The 21,057-nt window shown below is 41.8% G+C and overlaps 2 protein-coding genes across 2 annotated transcripts; both read left to right on the top strand.

The window, feature by feature from the left end:
- Positions 1–504: 504 nt before the first annotated feature.
- Positions 505–18,007, top strand: LOC136520663 (callose synthase 5-like). Its single transcript, XM_066514263.1, is given in 44 exon segments — positions 505–627; positions 698–1,027; positions 1,773–1,873; positions 3,227–3,348; positions 3,442–3,538; positions 3,615–3,725; positions 3,814–3,942; positions 4,128–4,220; positions 4,612–4,703; positions 4,782–4,914; positions 5,007–5,144; positions 5,220–5,296; positions 5,597–5,684; positions 5,774–5,902; positions 5,988–6,102; positions 6,916–7,253; positions 8,131–8,183; positions 8,278–8,338; positions 8,411–8,492; positions 8,591–8,640; positions 8,879–8,965; positions 9,592–9,714; positions 9,795–9,889; positions 9,963–10,047; positions 10,125–10,285; positions 11,484–11,607; positions 11,732–11,826; positions 11,909–12,032; positions 12,131–12,282; positions 13,520–13,629; positions 13,728–13,853; positions 13,944–14,012; positions 14,097–14,286; positions 14,487–14,598; positions 14,688–14,807; positions 14,880–14,951; positions 14,953–14,996; positions 15,084–15,167; positions 15,545–15,657; positions 15,776–16,005; positions 16,104–16,901; positions 17,056–17,106; positions 17,233–17,418; positions 17,634–18,007. Coding segments are annotated over 43 exon segments (5,862 nt in total). The 5' UTR covers positions 505–627; positions 698–756; the 3' UTR covers positions 17,865–18,007.
- Positions 18,008–19,205: 1,198 nt separating this feature from the next.
- Positions 19,206–20,780, top strand: LOC136522362 (deSI-like protein At4g17486). The gene is made up of 2 exons (XM_066516191.1): positions 19,206–19,778; positions 19,914–20,780. Exons 1-2 carry the CDS (start codon positions 19,598–19,600, stop codon positions 20,510–20,512), a joined length of 780 nt encoding a protein of 259 aa, XP_066372288.1. The 5' UTR covers positions 19,206–19,597; the 3' UTR covers positions 20,513–20,780.
- The last annotated feature ends 277 nt before the right edge of the window (positions 20,781–21,057 follow it).

Here is a 21,057-nt window from a genome sequence, read left to right as displayed (position 1 = left end):
ACGTGACAGAGAGAAGAGAAGGTTCCTCCCGTTTCTCGCGGAAGAAGACAAAAGTCCAGCCGGACACCGCAGCTCGCCTCGGGCCCTCGGCGGTGAAACGGAGTCACGGAATTTTTGACGGCAGGAACACACACGGTACTAGTACGTTCTAACGACTCACTGACACCGGGCCCGAGAACTGGCTGAACAGAACGCATGAGCCTTGCAATTATTTCTGTACGTAAAAATGCACTACCCTTCACAAATGAGTATTGTGGGGCACAGGTGTCAGCGCTAGAAGGCAAGGTATGTAACTGAATTGTTAAGTGACAAAAGGCGGGATGTGTTCCAACGGCCCGCCTCGACGCTCGGCTCACCGTCCAGGCAGAGCGACCGCCTCACCAAGCGGCGGAGCTCAGCCATCAACCGGCCCGACGGCTCTGATCTCCTCCGCGGCCCGCTTTCCCCAGAAGAAGCTCATCTGAGCCGTCGGATCGAAGTATAAATAACGACGGGCACGCAAGACCGCTCCCTCTATTTCTTCACCCGTCTCCCCTGTCACCTCCGTTTGTTTCCCCGAGAAGGCGAGCCGAGGCGGAGCCGGAAGGCGGCAAAGCGTTCGCGGTCGCGGCGGCCTCGCGGTTTGGGGTTTGTGTCCGTTCCCTCTCTCTCCGCCCGAATCCCCCTATTCTCTGGCGCTAACCCTAGCCCAATGCAGCAGGAGGAGGATCGCCTGGAGAGCGTGCGCGGGGTGGTGGTGGTGGAGCGGCGGCGAAGATGACGGCGCCGCGCGGTGGCGGGGACGAGCCGCCGCCGCCGCCGCCGTCGTCGGCTGCGGCGGGGCACGCCGCGGGGAACGAGCCGGTGACGCCCACGTCCGCGCTCGGGTCGGGGCTCAACCGCCGCGGGTCGAGGGGTGCGGGCATGGCCACCTTCTCCATGGAGGTCTTCGACAACGAAGTCGTCCCATCCACGCTCAACAGCATCGCGCCCATCCTGCGTGTCGCGGCCGAGATCGAGCACGAGCGCCCCCGGGTCGCCTACCTCTGTATGTTGCATTCCTGCTCTCGGGAATTATTGTGGTGCACTCGCGTGCGGTTTTGACGCGTTTGGTCTGAATTTCGCGACGAAATGAATTAATCGAGCGCTCCTGATGAACTTTTAGCCTGGTTGTCTGCTTCGAACTTTTTTGGTTCGTGCGTTTCGACGAGTTTATTCTGAGAATTTTTGGGCCACATGCACGCCTTGATTCGTGATTTTCGAAGAGGTTTTGCTGAATCGTTGTGATCATCCGAGTGTGTTCAGACAAAGAGTTGATGTGGTTTCTCTACGAACTCTTCTAGTTTAGCCACGTCTCCCTGCTTCGGAGAGGAAATTTCGGAGTATGTTCACACCCGCACGTAACATAGTTCGTTTTCTATGTGGCCATCCGTATGCATCAATTGTTCGTTTCGGGGGCAATTTGTCTTTCAGAGCACAGATTGGATGCACTATATGATTGTCCTGCGGTCCTGCCCATACTTTCTCGGTTTTGTATAAACCAGTTTGCAGTCAGATTGCCATGAATAGTATCTCGTTACTGGAATTTGAGACTTGGATAGAATAGGCGCGTACATTTATTTTTTGTTTAAATAATAAACTGATGTCCAGATCGGTTTGGCTAGAATAGTATCTCGTTACTGGAATTGAGACTTGCATTGGATAATAGGCTTGTGGTACTTCCTGCAAGATAGTTGCAAGTTGTTAGCCTTTTGATGCTTTCATCTTGATATATAGTTTCCGTGTGAAATTAGGTCGGTTCTATGCCTTCGAGAAGGCGCACCGGCTGGATCAAAACTCCATCGGCCGTGGCGTTAGGCAGTTCAAGACAGCTCTGCTCCAACGTCTTGAGAAGGTGAGACACACCCTTGCTCCATATTGTCTTGCATGCTATAGTGTATGTGGTACGGTGTTCTCCTTTGTGTTTATTCATTTCAGTTCGTTTATTGCTTGTTGTTTTTAGCTTGCCAGTATTGTAATCTGTACTCTGCTGTCAAATTCGTCACAGTTGGATAATAATTCTGAAAACATTGCTGGTGACGGCGGGCCTGGGCCTAGGGCCACTAGGGCCATGGCCCTAGTCGTGGCCCGAGAACTCCTACCACCATGTATAGATTTTTGGCCCATATGAAATATCAGGTCCAAGTCCAACGAGGGGGAACGGGAACCTTGTCCCTTCCGACGCCGACACCATAGCTCCGATCGCCCCTTTCGCTCGCTCCCACCACCATCGACCACCGCCGGCCTGACGCCCTCAGTCCTCGATAACTCATCTCGGATTGCTGGCCTGTCCGCCTGTTCCCTGCTCTGTGCTCACACTGTCATTCTCGTGTAAGCCGATCGGTAGCAAGTGGCAGGGCGCAGCCGGAGCAGCGGCGCCGCGCCGCCCTGGGCCCTGAGCCCCTGACAGCATTGCAGCACTGAGATAGCCCACAAGGCGTAGGCCGGCAGCTCCATTTTGGATCTCTGGCCTTCACACAGTTCCACTCCTGTACACGTCTGCTCCATTATAGCTACACGCCTACACCCTCCAAATTTAAGTATTTTTTCTCTAATGTCTACAGTCTACTCCCTAATTTCCAGTTCCTGCTGTTTGTAGCTTTACTCTATTTATTCAATTTGTTGAAAGTTCAATCATCAATTTAAATTTATAGATCGTTTAAAATGAAGATGGCCATGACTTTTGATGTCTTATTATCCCCCCCCCCCCCCCCCCCCCCCCCTGCCACACACGCACACACCACCCCACCCACACAGTCCCACACACAACTGAATGAAACATTTATTTTTGTGTGTACCATACAATATCCTTAACTATTTAATTGCACTACTGAATGAAATATTTATTTTTGTGTGTATTAGCAATGTTTTTTTTACTATTTTATTGAACTATTAAACATGTAGTTCAAGCATCATATCAATTAGAAATTTTTTCGTTCATTTTAGCTCTCTTTATGTGCAACATATATATGGTAGGTTTTGGCACTGATAAATTGGCCCTCGTCTTGAACAATATATGTGCCTGTGTGAGCCTTAAAAAATGAAGGTACATTATGTTGAAACAACACATGATAATAGCTTGCCTTTTGATTTTTACTAGAATGGAAAGATTCCTCAAACCAAATACCGTATTAGTTTTGTTATATCTTTCACAACTTGCTCTTGAACTATTGAGAATGTATTTTTTTCACTTTTTGCAACAACACAGGATAATAGCCCTAGTCTTGCTAAGCGTGTGAAGAAAAGCGATGCTCGCGAGATTGAGAGTTTTTACCAACAGTACTACGAGAACTATGTTCGTGCACTTGACAAAGGGGAACAAGCTGACAGGTAATTCCCAAGTTTCCAACCAGAGCTCTCCAATGTATGTATAAATCTAATCCTACCCATGTGTACCATGTCCCATGTCAATGTCGCTTGCAGGGCTCAACTTGGGAAGGCCTACCAGACCGCTGGAGTCCTCTTCGAGGTACTCTGCGCCGTCAATAAAAATGAGAAAGTCGAGGAGCTCAATCCTGAGGTTCGTGTTTGCCATCTATTCTGATTAGTTCTATTGCAATATATCTAATGAGTTTCTCTAATATTCCCCTGCACAGATTATTCGCTTGCACAAGGATGTGCAAGAGAAGAAAGATATCTACACACCATTCAATATCCTCCCCCTTGATGCCGCCAGTGCATCCCAGTCCATCATGCAGCTGGAGGAGGTATGTACAATCCATAACTGTGGAATGCATTTGCTCTAAAAGAATAACGCCGTTGTACTGATTTAATGAAATAGTGCAATATTAACAGATCAAAGCAGCAGTTGCAGCCCTGCGGAACATACGGGGCTTGACCTGGCCTTCAACATTCGAGCCGCAGAGGCAGAAGGGTGGCGACCTTGATTTGTTGGATTGGTTGAGAGCTATGTTTGGCTTTCAGGTCTTCTGGTTCTATTTCAGTTTGCTTGCTTTTTTTATTACTATGGGAATTTTGGTCCTGTGCTACTGTAGATAGAATATGGATCATTTTGGTCATATTCCTAGTAAAGCCTGGTTACATTTGTATCTAACATCCCCCCAAAAAAAAACATTTGTATCTAACATTAGCTTTCTTCTTATGTGCAGCGAGATAGTGTGCGGAATCAAAGAGAGCATTTGATTCTCCTCCTTGCTAATGTCCACATTAGGCTCGAGCCAAAGCCCGATCCACTCAGCAAGGTTTGCTCTTTCGCACAATTCATTTTGGTGGCTTGACCATAAAGATGTGAAAAATTTGATATATTATGCGACTATTCTTCTGTTGTCGAACTTGTAAGTCTCCTGAAGTAAATTTTGTTGGCTAGAAACGTGCCATGATACTGGCATCAGATTAACTGAGTTTTGAAATAGCTGCATATAAAATGTGAGATGATTATTGACTAGTTGCAGTCTATCATATGGTGAAGATTATAACTATAGCTCAGTCCAAACACACACAGACACATTACACAACTGATTGGGTATTAGATTGGATGCATGTGCCTCAAGTGTATTACTAGAGAATACTAATCAAGCTCTTTGTTTTTCATGCCTCTCAGTTAACTGGAATTTTTCTTTATCATTCGAACAGCTTGATGACCGAGCTGTTGATGTGGTCATGACTAAGCTATTCAACAATTACAGGAAGTGGTGCAAATTTTTGTCACGGAAGCATAGTTTAAGGTGTAATATTCCTTACAATTGTTATCAGAGAAAAAATTACTCTTACTGTAAATGGTACTGATGATCTTGCGACTGCAGATTTCCTCAAGGCGCACAACCACAGGAAATTCAGCAGCGGAAGATTCTATACCTAGGTCTTTATCTTCTTATATGGGGTGAAGCAGCAAATATCAGATTTATGCCGGAGTGTCTTTGCTACATCTTCCATAATGTATGATACACTTTTTTAATTATCATATTTTGTGGCAAAGCTCGGTGCAATAAAGTTTATACACTGTGACATGCCATCTTCGATTTGCTCAGATGGCATATGAGCTGCATGGTCTGCTAGCTGGAAATGTTAGTATTGTGACTGGGGAGAATATCAGGCCATCTTATGGTGGGGATGAGGAGGCATTCTTGAAGAAAGTAGTTACGCCTTTCTATAGAGTCATCAGAAAGGTACTTTGATAAATCATCACATAGAAAAATGCGCAATTAGTTTTGTTAAATACGGACAATTGTGATTATTTGCAGGAGGCAGGCAAATCACAACATGGGAAGACGCCACATTCTGCGTGGTCTAACTATGATGATCTAAATGAGTACTTCTGGTCTGTTCACTGCTTTATTTTCTTACTTAGTACATATCTGCTCCTTCATGTTGTGTTTTTTTTAAGAAACAGGAGGGGTAGCCCCCTACTGGTTAAAATATATTAATAATAGAATTAAAAAAGAGTGTGTAAGCAACAGAATTCATGAAACAAAAAAAGGACACAAAGAATATTAAAAAGATCACAATGGGCGCTCTAGCCATTCTTCTATAAAAGGGAAATATTTCTTCTTTGCTCTATGGATAACCAGTCCTTCGCGTTGTGTGTAACAACTAACAAGTCCTACTCTGTTTCACTCAGGACATCTGATTGCTTCTCACTTGGGTGGCCTATGCGGGATGATGGTGACTTTTTCAAATCCGTGCATGACTCAAGGCCTGTAACAACGGTATAAATTTGATATCCATATGGTTTCAGCCAATATCTCTTGCCAAGAAATTTGATTGGGAATTGCTTTCTGACAAACGTTATTTATAGGCTGGAAGCTCACCACAAAAGGATTCCACGAAAAGTACGGGGAAGACAAATTTTGTTGAGACTAGAACATTTTGGCACATCTTCCGAAGTTTTGACCGAATGTGGACTTTCTACATTTTGGCTCTACAGGTACTGTACTGAAATTGCATATGGATGTTCTTTTATCTTGACTACAGTTTGACACCTGCTAATCTTCTAGTGACTTATTGAACAGGCAATGCTGATTTTTGCCTGGAATGATTATTCAGTGACCGAAATCCTTCGGAAAGACCTTTTGTATTCTCTATCTAGTGTATTCGTCACCGCAGCATTTCTACAGTTCCTCCAAAGTATGTTCCCCTTTAACATGCCTTTTTTTTCTCTCTCGAACGCACAGGAGAGCTGCGTGTCATTTCATTGATAGATAGAAAAAAAAGATCCGATTACAAGCCGATTTCATGGCTGGGGTTAGTATTTTTGCATGGACACACCCGTTAAACAATCTCGTTTAACATTCTTTTGCTGACCAAAATTTTTCTTAAATATGTACATATCAACATGATAGGTAGCAAGTTTTTCTGAACTATATATCTTTATGGAAACCAAAGCCATTGTTGCCTTATGTTCTTTAATTCACTCTTTGTACTTTAACCTTCTGTAAAGTGATTGACAAAGTGTGTTTTTTAGGGTGGAATGAACTATTTGAATTTGTCTTCATTGTTAAAACGGTGTCAGATGAACTTCTCAGTTAATAGATCCTGAACAAATAATGGAATCCAAATGCGGACTAATGACTGATATCTAATTATTGCTAGAAGGAATCTGTAGAACATCTGATAATATCTGTTAGCCTTACTACTTACAACTTTTCAGTTGGTGAATTCGTTTTTTGTTAAAAAAAATCGCTTGTCCAACCTTCTGCTGATACCTTCTACTGATCCCCAAAAATTTCCAATATCATCAGTTCATGTCATCTGTCTTGAGAATTATATGTAGCATGGAGTGGTCATGTTCTGTTGAATTTGGAGCTTACGTGTCCTCAGATATTTTGACACAATATTACACTTTCTTCCTCCTTATTTGAAACGCAGAGCTCCTGCCATTACGTTAAGAAATGTTTCTAGTTCAAAGTATGACTGACCTTTTTCTATAATTGATGGCAGGCATTTTGGACTTAATTCTGAACTTTCCTGGCAGTCATAGATGCAAGTTTGTTGACATCTTGAGAAGTATTCTGAAGATGATTGTTAGTGCCGTGTGGGCTGTGGTTCTTCCATTTTTCTACATTAGCACAGCATCTAAAGTCAACTTATTACCACTCAAGGATTTAGATAAATATCTCCGTTATGTCAAAGGGGTGCCACCTCTATATATCCTGGCTGTGGCAGTGTACCTAATACCTAATATCCTTAGTGCAGCACTCTTCCTGTTTCCAATGTTCCGAAGGTGGATAGAAAATTCAGACTGGCATATTGTTAGACTGCTTTTGTGGTGGTCTCAGGTATTCAATTCAATCTAGTCTCTTTATTTTTGTTGTATATATATTTTCAAAAATTACTTATGCAACATGTTTGTGAAAAGCTCTTCCCAAAGTTTCTGCTGTGAGACAACAAATTTTTACTCGGCAAAGTCTTAAGCTATTATTTGGACAGGATTCAATTGATTTTGCAAAGGAATGCATTTGGTCACTGACTTATTCATGCTCTTGTTCATAGATTCCCTAGATCTGTAATTTGGTCAATCTTGCAAAAATGCATTCGATCATTTCTTTGATTATTCGAATGACAGTCAAATTTACAAGAGTATCGTGAATTATTGTCAATTTGGATTGTTATGCCCACTATATGCCAATCTCGTGTTATCTGTCAGGCATCCTAGTGTTTGTAGTTGGACTTGGACAAGAGTTAGCTCATAAAGCAGTCCCATAAAAAAATGTCAAAGGACTACGAGTGTAAAGGAAGAAATTATCTCATCTTTTGACTTTTGTCTGATTAAGTGTGGTTTTGGTAATTGTATAGTTCTTCAAAGCATACTGCAATTCTCTTCTCTAACGATATTTCTTCAGCCAAGCATTACCTATTGCATTTGTTAGAGCTACATAATTAATAAAGGAGGTCATATTATGTGCTACTTCAGCAAATGTAGATGTCTAATCAGCAGTATCTGAAAATGTTTGCATAAATGCTTCCACAGTCAAGTCGGTCAAAACATTTCATACACTTAACTATTTCCATAGCATGCACCCAAGCAATGTGAGATTTCTTTAGAAAGTCTGTTTCGGAGATTTCTCCTTGGTTTTGCTGCATAAAAATAATTCCATGCACCATTTATTGTTCCATACACTTGTTATACCATCCCAATTGCACAAAAAATTGCAGAAACGAATTTACGTTGGCCGTGGAATGCACGAAAGCCAAGTTTCACTTTTTAAGTAAGTTAATATACTCTTTGTTTATTTTCAATATTTATTTATTATTACTAGTCTTCTCTCTTGAGATGCTTATTCTCTTCTGTTCAATTCAAAGGTATACATTTTTTTGGATTTTGCTGTTATGCTCCAAATTTTCGTTCAGCTACTTTGTCCAAGTAAGTTCTATAATTAGATGTTTTGCAATGATTCTTTTATGTGCTGGATCTAAAACTCATCTTAATTTGCAGATTCAACCTCTGATAAAACCAACAAAGGACGTAATGGGTGTTCATAATATTCGTTATGAGTGGCATGAATTTTTTCCAAATGGTAATTGATTATTTCCTTCATTCATTCTTTATTTTTTGGGTAGGGTCTTCATTGAGGGACTCCTTTCCTTATATAATATAAAACTATTACCTTCGCAGCATCCTATAATATTGGTGCCATCATGTCGCTCTGGGCTCCTGTTCTACTTGTATGTACTTACCCAACTTATATATATATATATATATATATATATATATTATCTGTATAGTAATATCATCTTATTCATCACCTTTGATTTACTTATCATCTTATTCATAGCCTTTGATTTACTTACCCGACTTGTATATATATTATCTGGCTAGTAATATTTGTCTTATTCTTCTCCTTTGATTTGAAACATGAACTATAACCCTAATATTCATTTTTGTTGCCTTTAACTATTGCAGGTCTATTTGATGGATACACAGATTTGGTACGCCATCTTCTCTACAATATTTGGTGGCATGACTGGAGCACTTGGGCGACTTGGGGAGGTAATAATGAACCTAAATTTGTCTATGTTACTTGTCGAGCATTAAAATGTGTAGAGAGTTTGATTACCAAATGATTCTTTTTTTGCAATGACTTCTGTATTAAGTGGGTAATTGAATAAATTAAAATCAAAGGGAGTTGCATTAACCAATAAGCTTTAACTTTACAAATGAAATAATTTGTATACAATATAACAAAGTTTTATGCAAAACATGTTCTGTATGGAAAAATCTTACTGAAATGTCCTAACAGTTGAAATGCTTCTGCAGCCTTAAAATTCAATTGAATTTCACAAGGCAATTTTATGTTTGTAAGGATCTGTTTTCTGGCTTACTGGTCTCTTTCTCTCTTTTATGATCAATTTTCAAGGTTTTTGTTGTTTTATTTAATGACATATACTCTGTTCATATTGTATTAATAAAGTTCAGCATAGAGACTTATTCTGATGGCTTGTTGCACGCACAATCTGATTCACTCCTTTAACTGTTGCCACATTCTATTAATGTTCTCATTTTCTTTTTAAAAAAATGTTATTGGCCTTCTGTAATAGTTAGACATGTGTATACCATTTAACAGTTGAATAATACCAATCTACTTTCTAAATGAACTGTTAATTTATCTGCATTAGATACGAACATTGGGAATGCTGAGATCACGATTCCATTCTTTGCCTGGAGCCTTCAACACATATTTGGTGCCTTCAGATAAAAGCAGAAACAGGCGCTTTTCACTCTCAAAGCGCTTTGCTGAGGTTTCAAATGACTGAATTTTTTGGCATGATTCCCCTAATAAACTAAGGTAACTTCTTATTATAAGTTATTGAACATACAGGTTTCTCCCAACAAGAGAACTGAAGCCGCCAAGTTTGCTCAATTGTGGAATGAAGTAATATGCAGTTTCCGGGAAGAAGATCTTATAAGTGATAGGTGAGGCACTTACCTCATGTTTAGTATGAAAATATTATTGTTGCTGTGCAGCTGAGAACCTTTTGATGCATAGGGAGATGGACTTGTTAGTGGTTCCTTATTCGTCAGACCCCAGCCTCAAATTGATGCAGTGGCCGCTGTTCTTGCTTGCTAGCAAGGTTTGGTGAAATAGATTTGTAACTTGTTTGCATATTTTTATAATACATATGATAGCTGTTTATTCTTTTTGATGCAGATACCTATAGCTTTAGACATGGCTGCACAATTTAGACCTAGAGATTCAGATCTTTGGAAACGTATATGTGCTGATGAGTACATGAAATGTGCTGTACTGGAATGTTATGAGTCATTCAAACTTGTTCTTAATTTATTGGTGGTTGGAGAAAATGAAAAAAGGTATCTTCCAATATTTTCCACTCTTTTCATGCTGTTTGTTTTAACGAATTCTTTCATACTATTCAAATATTTATTCACGACAAAAGGAACACTGTCACTCGAAATTCTTCTGTAAAACTGTAACTTGCTTCCACTGTAGTGCTCTAGGAAATAAGCACTTCCATTTGAGACTAGGAAATAAGGTGGTGCTAGGCACCTTTTCCTTCAACAATGTCACTATATGTATTTGTTATCCTTTTATTTCTAATGATACTACTATGTTCATTTAGACATGCCACAAAAACCATTGTATTAGGAGAAGATTAGTGGCACAATGGTTAAGATCGAACACAAATAAGTTCTACAAGAGAGCAATCAGGAAAAAAAACTTAAGAAATGGTAAATGTGAAGCCAGCTAAGTAAATGTGGTAGGAAACTTTGAACTCTTTTTGTCTGCAAAACCATGCCTGTCACAAGCATCAGTTCCAAAGGTGCTTATCTGGAGGCACTTTATAATAAATTAATTTACATGTTTCCTAGTAGCTAAATATTGGCAACATACTAAGCCAAATATACTTGTTCCTTTGTAGGAGATAAAATTCCCTAGAAGCCTTCTTTTGGCTCTTTGGCACTCTGTGTCTCTTGTGTTCTGGCAGGCTGGGGGGGATGCTGTCATGTGTGCCCCTTTGTCACTCCTGTAATTCACACTTTTTTGCTTTCTTCTTAATTGAAAGGCAGAGCTCCTGCCATTGCGTTAAAAAACAAGCCTCCAGTCATATAACCAGTATCTTGGACTGAATTATTTTCACTCTTACTAATGATTCCAGAATCAATATCAGAATATGAGCTTTACATTACTATATGTAATTTGGCATGTGTGAGCCACTGAGCCAAGGTTACAAATCCTATACTAAGAATATTGAATCCAACATTTGCTGATCTGCATATGGATGCACATATTCATATTTCAATATTCAGGAACTAACTATTCCAAAATGAACCAGGGAGAAGGACAGACAAGCACCACCATAGATGTATAATATAAAGGAATGATTCTAGTTATTAAGCTTTAGCTGTTTTTAAATACGTAACCTAAATGGTACTGAAGGCATATGTGTTTGGCTTCTTCAACTGCATGGCTGTTTGTGCACTTATGTCTTTGAACTCCATGTTCAGTTGCTGATCCTCTTTTGGAATGTTTGTTCATTAACATCAACAGGATTATTGGTATTATAATCAAAGAAATAGAAGCTAATATTGGAAAGAATACGTTCCTTGCCAACTTTAGAATGAGCGCACTCCCAGTTCTTTGCAAGAAATTTGTAGAGCTTGTATCTACCTTGGTAATGCAATTTTACTACTTTACTCAATGTTCTCCTATTTGGCAATTTCAGTGTTTCAACTTTTTAAGACAGACGATCAATTCATGTATTGATTGTGATGCTAACATTACACGGTCACCTGCAGAAAGAAAGAGATGCCTCGAAGTTTGATAATGTGGTGCTGTTGCTTCAAGACATGTTAGAAGTGATAACAAGAGATATGATGGTTAATGAGATTAGGTTCTTTGTTGAGCTCCTGATAATTATATACACATCTTCATGTGATAGGCAACTAATTATTGTTACCTCTTATCATTTTCAGAGAGCTGGCTGAGTTTGGTCATGGTAACAAGGATTCAGTTCCGAGAAGACAGCTTTTTGCGGGTTCTGGTACAAAGCCTGCAATTGTTTTCCCTCCTCCGGTTTCAGCACAGTGGGAAGAACAGGTTATATAAGCAAATTGTTGATTGCCTTTATTACCAAGCGTGCATCTTAGAGTATATTGTCTTGTATAACAGTGTTCACAAACTCCACTTGTCTACAGATTAAGCGACTGTACCTTCTTTTGACTGTGAAAGAATCTGCAATGGACGTCCCAACAAATTTAGAAGCTCGTCGAAGAATAGCATTTTTCACTAATTCACTATTCATGGACATGCCACGTGCACCTAGAGTACGCAAAATGCTCTCATTCAGGTTATTCTCATATAGCAACTTGTTCACAATATTGCAAAATTGCTGTAGTGTCTAATGGTAGCACAGTATCATAATTATTCTGTTTCTTTTGACTCGCAGCAAGAAGATCCTGTTCAAGAATTTCTTAAAAAATGAGAGAACTAAATCTTATTATGCATTTAAACTTATTATGCATTTTTAATGAGGACAATTAGGTGTTAACTAGCTGGTATTCTATCCCTGTAACCTTGATTTTTTTCCTGTCTTTCAAATATTTTGATTGAATCCTAGTCTGTTCCCAACTCTGCTTAGTATTCCCTAATTTTTTTCTCTTGAAAAAGTATTCCCTAAAATGAAAAAATTGAAAATCATGATGATCTGTTGTTCACAAGTTTACATGAATACTTTTGGAACGAAGTTGAATCTCAAACTGTGTGCCCTCAAATAAAGAGAAAAAAAAACTACATTTGGACTATGCACAAGTTACTGTGGATATTGGATTTGAGGCAGGTGACCCTTTTTTTGACAAATGAACTGTGGGGGAGATCCCCACAGTAAAAGTTTTTGTGAAACAAACCAGACAATGGCCACTGTACAAAGTTATCAATTATTTCATCATAAATCCTCTGGTGATGTCATAATGACGCTGGTTTGCTTCTGAAACATTCTTAAAGTCCTGTGAGTTTTACATCTGTTGCCAATTTTGCTCTGGCTCGATTCAGACAGTCCTGATTTCAGACCTGATGGCTGAGTTGTGATGTTTACTAGAAGCAGAAGTTACTCTTCTGTCTTTTTTTAAGAAGTTACTTCATATGTGTTATTTAAACCAATGGCTGGAATGTGGCTATTGTTGATTCATTTCAAGTAGAACGAATACGTCCAGAAAAGGGACAAGCCAAATAGCCAATGTGGGAAATATAAATACCATCACCAAACCCTGATCCCATTTTTATTCTTGTGTTGACCAAAGTGTACTCTTTTCTGTTTGAAGAAACACAAATATTTTTTTCCCTTGAACAACACAGAAGAAACACAAATGGTTTTTTCAGATGCAATCTAATACATAAAAAAACTTTTCTGATTTTCTGTATCAACCATGTTGTATGTTTGGCATTTAAACGTATTATATCCAGAAAGTATAAATTCACCATGACAACATCTCTTAACCCTGTTAGGTTTAAGTGTACTCTGTAATAAGAATTTCAGTGCAAAAGATTGAACTCTACATAATTCTATGTGCACTCTATGCACCTGGCAGTGTTATGACTCCTTACTATAGTGAGGAAACTGTATATTCGAAAAGTGATCTTGATCTGGAGAATGAAGATGGTGTATCAATTATATTCTACCTACAAAAAATCTATCCAGGTTCCATTTCTCTTTGGTTTCCCTTCAATCTTGAGGCTTCGATTATTTATTATTATGTTACCAATTTCCCCCCATTTTTATCCTGATTCCTGATGTAGATGAATGGAACAATTTCATGGAAAGAATTAATTGCAAAAGAGAAAGTGAAGTATGGGGAAACGAGGAAAATGTCCTACAACTTCGTCATTGGGCTTCTCTTAGAGGGCAGACACTCTGTAGAACAGGTAATTTGATCATCATCTGCCTTATCTTATCTAATAAAGATGACTTCAGCTAACTACCAGATATATGTTTTTCTTTTAATATGTGAGTAGTTAGAGGCATGATGTACTATAGGAGGGCTTTGAAGCTTCAAGCGTTCCTTGACATGGCTTCTGAATCTGGTAAGCTTGTTCAAATTCCAGGTGGTGCATTTTTTTAGTGCCTTCAAAAAAATGCTACTGATCTGTGCTCTGTATTTCTTGCAGAGATATTGGAAGGGTATAAAGCAGTTGCAGATCCAGCAGAGGAGGAGAAGAAAAGCCAAAGATCTTTGTCCTCTCAACTCGAGGCTGTAGCAGACATGAAATTTACATATGTTGCTACTTGCCAGATATATGGAAATCAGAAACAATCTGGTGATCGACGTGCAACAGATATCTTGAACTTGATGGTGAAGTAAGTCGTTTCTTCTGAGAAAGAAATAAGAATTAGATCATTTTGCCAATCACTAGATATGATATATCCAAAATGTTTTTTTTCCAATTTAAGGAGACTACTTCGGTTGCTTTTTTTTATTTCAGTAGTTAACATTGAATTATAGTGAAGTCTCCCACAAAAAGACTAATCGCTTAGGTAATTTCAATTTGAAACAACAGTTACCCTGGTCTGCGTGTGGCATACATTGATGAAGTAGAAGAGAGAGAAGGTGACAAGGTGCAGAAGGTCTTTTATTCAGTTCTAGTAAAAGCTCTCGACAATCATGATCAGGTGAGCTTAACCATGAATACAAGTCCTTTTCCACCATTCCAAACCTATGGTGTCAACTTCAATAATGCTTACACTTTGTATCTGTGAAGGAAATATACCGTATAAAACTGCCAGGACCAGCAAAATTAGGTGAAGGCAAACCAGAAAATCAAAATCATGCAATCATTTTTACACGGGGTGAAGCACTCCAAACTATTGATATGAATCAGGTGAATTGAGTGGCTATGGTACAAGTCATGATATATCTTGCAATATGTGTTGTATTTATGAATTATCTTCAGGACAACTATTTGGAGGAGGCTTTCAAAATGCGAAATTTGCTGGAAGAGTTTAATGAAAACCATGGTGTCCGTCAACCCTACGATTCTTGGAGTGCGTGAGCATATATTTACTGGAGGGTAGGTTGAAACTTTGCGGTCATCATTGTGTTTTCTTCATCATAATTTCCACACCAGCAACTAATTTTTGATAACTGTGGATTGTAGTGTGTCGTCACTTGCATGGTTTATGAGCAACCAGGAAACCAGCTTTGTGACAATAGGACAGAGGGTCCTAGCTAATCCATTGAAGTAAGTATGAATCATTTTCTTGTGTCATATTGGAATGAAACAATATGAATTATTATCATGATGTAACACCGAGTGTCTTATATGTTGCAATACAATATTGGATCTGCTGAGCATCTATGGCAACTATTCCTGAGGAAAATATTACGAGATGATCATCTAAGGATATTCTTTCTGCACTTTGAAAGCACGCATGAACATGTCTCAGATTACAAGTAAATAGAAAATAGATAGTTGCTTGAAAATTTTTCTGCATGGAAGCTTTTCAAGTTTAAGCATGTTGACTGGATAAACTGTTGGGCTACTTTCTGAGAAGACACAAGGCGCCACACTTTGTAGTCTAAATACTCTGTACCTGACGCACTTCATTATCTGTGCAGGGTACGTTTTCACTATGGACATCCTGATGTGTTCGATAGGATTTTTCATATTACCAGAGGAGGCATCAGCAAGGCTTCTTGTGGTATAAATTTAAGTGAAGACATTTTTGCTGGTATGTGACTTAATGAAACGTGCGCTCAGGCACATTCTCAACAAAAGTTTTTCTTCATGTATTTCTATTTGTTACCCATTTCTGCTCTTGAATGCATGGAGTTGAATATTATTTTCAGGTTTCAACTCGACTCTAAGAAGAGGAAATGTCACCCATCATGAGTACATCCAAGTGGGAAAAGGGCGTGATGTAGGTCTCAATCAAATTTCTCTCTTTGAGGCCAAAGTGGCTTGCGGAAATGGGGAGCAGATACTCAGCAGAGATATCTACAGGCTTGGTCATCGATTTGACTTCTTCCGGATGCTTTCGTGCTATTTTACAACTGTTGGATTTTATATTAGCTCAATGGTAATGTATATATGGCACCAGCTTGCATTACAGTATTTGTTAGCAACAGCTCTCCTCCATCACATGTTTTCTCATGTTCTTGTCTTAATGTTGTGCAGATGGTTGTGATAATAGTTTATGTTTTCTTGTACGGAAGACTGTACTTAGCATTAAGTGGACTGGAGTTTGCAATTATGAAACAAGCACGGATGAGAGGGAACCGTGCACTTCAAGCGGCTATGGGATCTCAGTCTATTGTGCAGCTAGGTCTTTTGATGGCATTGCCAATGTTTATGGAGATTGGGCTAGAAAGAGGTTTCAGAAGTGCCCTAGGGGATTTCATAATCATGCAACTTCAGCTTTGTTCAGTGTTCTTCACTTTCTCCCTTGGGACCAAGTCACATTATTTTGGCCGCACAATTCTCCATGGCGGTGCAAAATATAGGGCAACCGGCAGAGGCTTTGTTGTTCGCCATGTAAGGTTTGCTGAGAATTACAGAATGTACTCCAGAAGCCATTTTGTGAAAGCACTTGAGCTGATGTTACTGCTAGTAGTCTATGAGTTGTATGGCGATGTTGCTACAGATTCGACTGCCTATATACTTCTGACATCATCCATGTGGTTCTTGGTCATAACTTGGCTATTCGCTCCATTCCTCTTCAATCCATCAGGTTTTGAGTGGCAGAAAATAGTAGATGACTGGGATGACTGGACCAAATGGATTAGCAGTCGAGGTGGCATTGGGGTTCCTGCTAACAAGGCTTGGGAATCCTGGTGGGAAGAGGAGCAGGAACATTTACAGTCCACAGGTCTACTGGGCCGTTTCTGGGAAATCATACTATCTCTCAGATTCTTCATATTCCAATACGGTATCATGTACCACCTGAATATATCTGCTGGCAACAAAAGCATCTCTGTAAGTTCTTTTTTCATTTGAGTTTCTTTCTTCAAAGAGTTCAATGAACATAAGGCTTTGTGGATAAACCACCACACAGTTCTTTTGTTGTTTAAGAGAACTATTCGACGCTATTATTGTGGCTGTACACTAAAAATATGATTTGTGACTTCAGGTTTACGGTCTTTCTTGGCTGGTTATTGTTGCTGTGGTGATGGTCCTAAAGGTGAATTTTATTTCCCTGGTAGCTTTGAAATACATGTATATGCTGTGTGTGCATCTAGTTACTGTCTTCTTTAAGTTCTTCAAAATGAGCTGCCCTTGTTAAGTTGCTGATCAAAATCTTCTTTAGGTGGTATCCATGGGTAGGAAGAAATTTAGTGCGGATTTCCAGCTTATGTTCCGGCTTCTCAAATTGTTCTTGTTCATCGGATCTGTTGGAACACTGGCAGTTCTTTTCACTGTTCTGCATCTTACAGTCGGTGACATATTCGCAAGCTTCCTTGCATTTGCACCCACAGGATGGGCCATTCTGCAGGTACCTCCATCAGTATCACCCCTCTAATTTCATTTCTCAATCTCCTAAATGTCATATGCTAAGTATGATGCCTAAAAAACTGTTGAGATGAAAAATAACTTTAAACTATTGGCCAGCTGGAAGGTACCTCTGTGAGTATTCGATGTTTTCTGTAAAACGGTTGATTGCTATAGAAAACATTTCAGACTCCAATCCGTTTCTGACCTTTACACCAGATATCTCAAGCAAGTAAACCGGTGATCAAGGCATGTGGGCTGTGGGGATCTGTGAAGGCCCTCTCAAGGGGGTACGAATACCTGATGGGGATCGTCATCTTCGTCCCGGTGGCGGTGCTGGCATGGTTCCCATTTGTCTCGGAGTTCCAGACGAGATTGCTCTTTAATCAGGCATTTAGCCGAGGGCTTCAAATCTCTCGGATCTTGGCTGGCGGCAAGAAACAAAGATGATGTTAGTACAGGAAACATTCGTAAACACAGGTTAGACAAGGGAGTAGCTCCAGGATTGTTGTACATGGGTGTTGGAGGAATAGTAAGGCTGCTGATGCTTTCATAGCTATCGCTGTATACACAAGGCTGGTTTTTCTTTGGCATTTTCGTTGCATGTCATACGACATTGTTACCTCTTGGCTCTTGGTACATAGCTTTTTTTTCGAGAACGGCCCCCTCCGGCTCGTGTTTCATTAAGAGGAGGTTAGAGTTTGTTGTACAACACATATCACTCGTTTCCCCATGAGAACAACGATTGTTGCACCGTAGGGAAGCCGAATGTGTGCACGACCAAGATACTTATACAAGTATGCACGCAAGCCGAATGTGTGCACGTTATTTCTGTAATTCCTTTGAAATTGAGTTTTTTTTTTTTGTAATTCTCGTTAAAAAATGTATTAAAAATTATGCTCTAACATGGCATGCGCCTAGTCTAGCCGGACAGTATGACTTGGCCATCCAAGATGTGTCGTACACGTGCGATTGTGTTAAACTTATATTTTCCTCATGTCACGAACTCCCATATGTTCGGCCTGTTCGCTTGTTGATTTCAGCCAGCCCAAATCAGCCAGCCAACAGTGTTTTTCTCTCACAATAAACCAGCACTAGCCAGCTCAAACCAGCTCAGAAACCAACCAGCGAACAGGCCCGTTATATTACCGTGCAACTTAATTCAATTGCTTAGCATAATTGACCTATGTGAGCAAAATTTTATTAAGGGTCTGTTTGGTTCGCCTAGTAGCTACTAAATTTAGTAGTTTTTAGTCATTTTAGTAACTTTTTAACCAAACACTATAACTAAAAGCTACTAAAAGAGTTTTAGTCATCTCTAGTAACTCTGGAGTTGCTAAAAGTAACTAAACCGTTTAGTAGTTACTAAAGTTTAGTAGCTCGAACCAAACACCCCCTGAGAGTTGGGAGGAGCATACCAGAAGTGGCATTAACGAAAACACAAGTTTCAAATAATGGCACTAGGGGTCGGTCACTTCTCACTTCACCGAAAGCTGAATCATCATAAAATGCAGTGTGCCCCCACATACCGTATTATTATATCTACAAAAGATAAAAGAAAGGGAAAAGAAAGAATCAGTGATGTACCCCCTCCTTCCTTCCCGGCCCAGGCAGACATTCATTCCTGTGGAAGGAAACATCGATTGCAACGGCACCAAACAAACTTGCCTATCAGCAGACAGCAGTGTCCATGCTCTCCCTATTCCAAGCTCGCACTGCCAATTAAGTAAAGCGCGCGCATCCGGGACACTCATCATCGCATCCCAGCAAAACGAGCAGGGGAAGGCGACGCCCAGCGCGGGATTTTCGCTGTTTCTACTACAGCTCCTGGTACGGGCTCGGCGCACGGCGCGGCGCCCCAGCCACCATTCAGTCATACTCGTATTCACTAAGGCCACGTTCGTTTCACCACGAATGAGCTCTAGGAAGAAATCCTGGCCGGATTGTTACTTTAATTGATTCCTGGCCTCCTAAAGCCGTAACCGAACGAACCCTAAGGCGGGTCGCGGAGTGCGCGCGCGTGCGGGGCGCGAGTTGCGCCACCCCCGCCCACCTTTGTCTCGCCCAGCCGGGCGGGCGACCAGTGCCAGCCGCGCACAAGCTAGCTAGCTACCTACTTGTGGAATTCGCCGTGCAAGCACCGGCCGCCGACGCGACGGGAGACGCGCCGGCGAGGCGGATCGATGGGCTCCTCGGCGGGGTCCACCCCGACGGTGCGGGCAGCGCGGCAGCAGCAGCGCGGCGCGGGCGCGGGCGAGGCACCGTCGTCGTCGAGCCCCGTCTTCCTCAACGTGTACGACGTCACCCCCGCCAACGGCTACGCCCGGTGGCTGGGCCTCGGCGTCTACCACTCCGGCGTGCAAGGCACGTTCGTTCACCAGGCACCCACCCACGGGTCCCCTCCCTCCCTCCTTCCCTCCCTCCTCCGCCGGCGCGTCCTAACACGACGACTCTCTCGCTCTGTGCTGTGCTGACGCCTGACTGGCTGCTGTGGTGCAGTTCACGGCGTGGAGTACGCGTACGGGGCGCACGACGGCGCGAGCAGCGGGATCTTCGAGGTGGTGCCGCGTCGGTGCCCGGGTTACACGTTCCGGGAGTCGGTGCTGGTGGGCACGACGGAGCTGGGCCGCGCCGAGGTGCGCGCGCTCATGTCCGACCTCGCCGCCGAGTTCCCCGGGGACGCCTACAACCTGGTGTCCCGCAACTGCAACCACTTCTGCGACGCCGCGTGCCGCCGCCTCGTCGCCGGCCGCGCGCGCATCCCGCGCTGGGTCAACCGCCTCGCCAAGATCGGGGTCGTCTTCACCTGTGTCATCCCGGGCAACGGCCGCGCCGTCGTGCGCGGCCGCAGAGGCGCCGAGTCGTGCCCATCCTCCGCCGCTGCCGTCGGCGCCGCCGCCAGGAAGGGCGGCGGCGTCCGGAGCCGGTCCTCGCGCCAGGAGGCCTCGCCCGCGCCGCCGCGCCCGAGGACGACGTTCTTCCGGTCCCTCTCCGTGGACCGGCGCAAGAACGTGACCATGCCCCGGCCGCTGTCCGCCTCCCCACCGCCGCCGCTGGCAGACGCCTCGACGTCAACGTCGTCGGGGTCCACCACGTAAACGGCTCCGTTCCTCCGGAACATTATCTTCTTTTATTATAGTTTTCTTACCTGATTTTTACTAAACAGCATATTATTATTTCAATCTTTGCTAGTAGTAGTGCGTGCCTACTAGGAGTAGTACTTTGTTTCCCAAAAAAAAAAGAGCAGTACACTAACCGTGGTTAATTCGGGTCTTAATTCTGGTTGTTGGTACTAATTCTGCTAGGCTCTAGTGGTATCATCCAGTGGGCCGAACGAGCTAGTGTTTGTGTTTGCTGCCAGTTGCCACCACTATTTGGTGGTTACTCATAGTAGGTTGTGATCAACGACGTGGCCCCGTTCGCTTCTCTTATAATTTGTCTTTTTTAATTCGAATAGTATTTTTCTCTCACAACAAATCAGTTGAAACAGTATTTTAGCTTGATTTGGCAATATTCTCTTTGGTGAGTGATCCAACACCAACTTGGGATGCATTCGTCTTTTCCTCGTCTTTGGATCCAACACCAGCACACTCAGACTCAGCCTGCACTTGCAAGCATCGAAGCCCAGCACATACGCTTTGGC

Source organism: Miscanthus floridulus, chromosome 18 (assembly GCF_019320115.1).
Source record: "Miscanthus floridulus cultivar M001 chromosome 18, ASM1932011v1, whole genome shotgun sequence".
NCBI classification, from domain to species: Eukaryota; Viridiplantae; Streptophyta; class Magnoliopsida; order Poales; family Poaceae; genus Miscanthus; species Miscanthus floridulus.
The sequence above is the reverse complement of the archived record's forward strand: the minus strand, read 5'-3'. Positions and strand labels throughout refer to the sequence as shown.

Coding starts and splice junctions, on each gene's coding strand:
- LOC136522362 (XM_066516191.1), top strand. CDS start 19,598: ATGGGCTCCTCGGCGGGGTCCACCCCGACGGTGCGGGCAGCGCGGCAG. Junction 19,779..19,913: donor CTACCACTCCGGCGTGCAAG/GCACGTTCGTTC, acceptor GCTGTGGTGCAG/TTCACGGCGTGGAGTACGCG.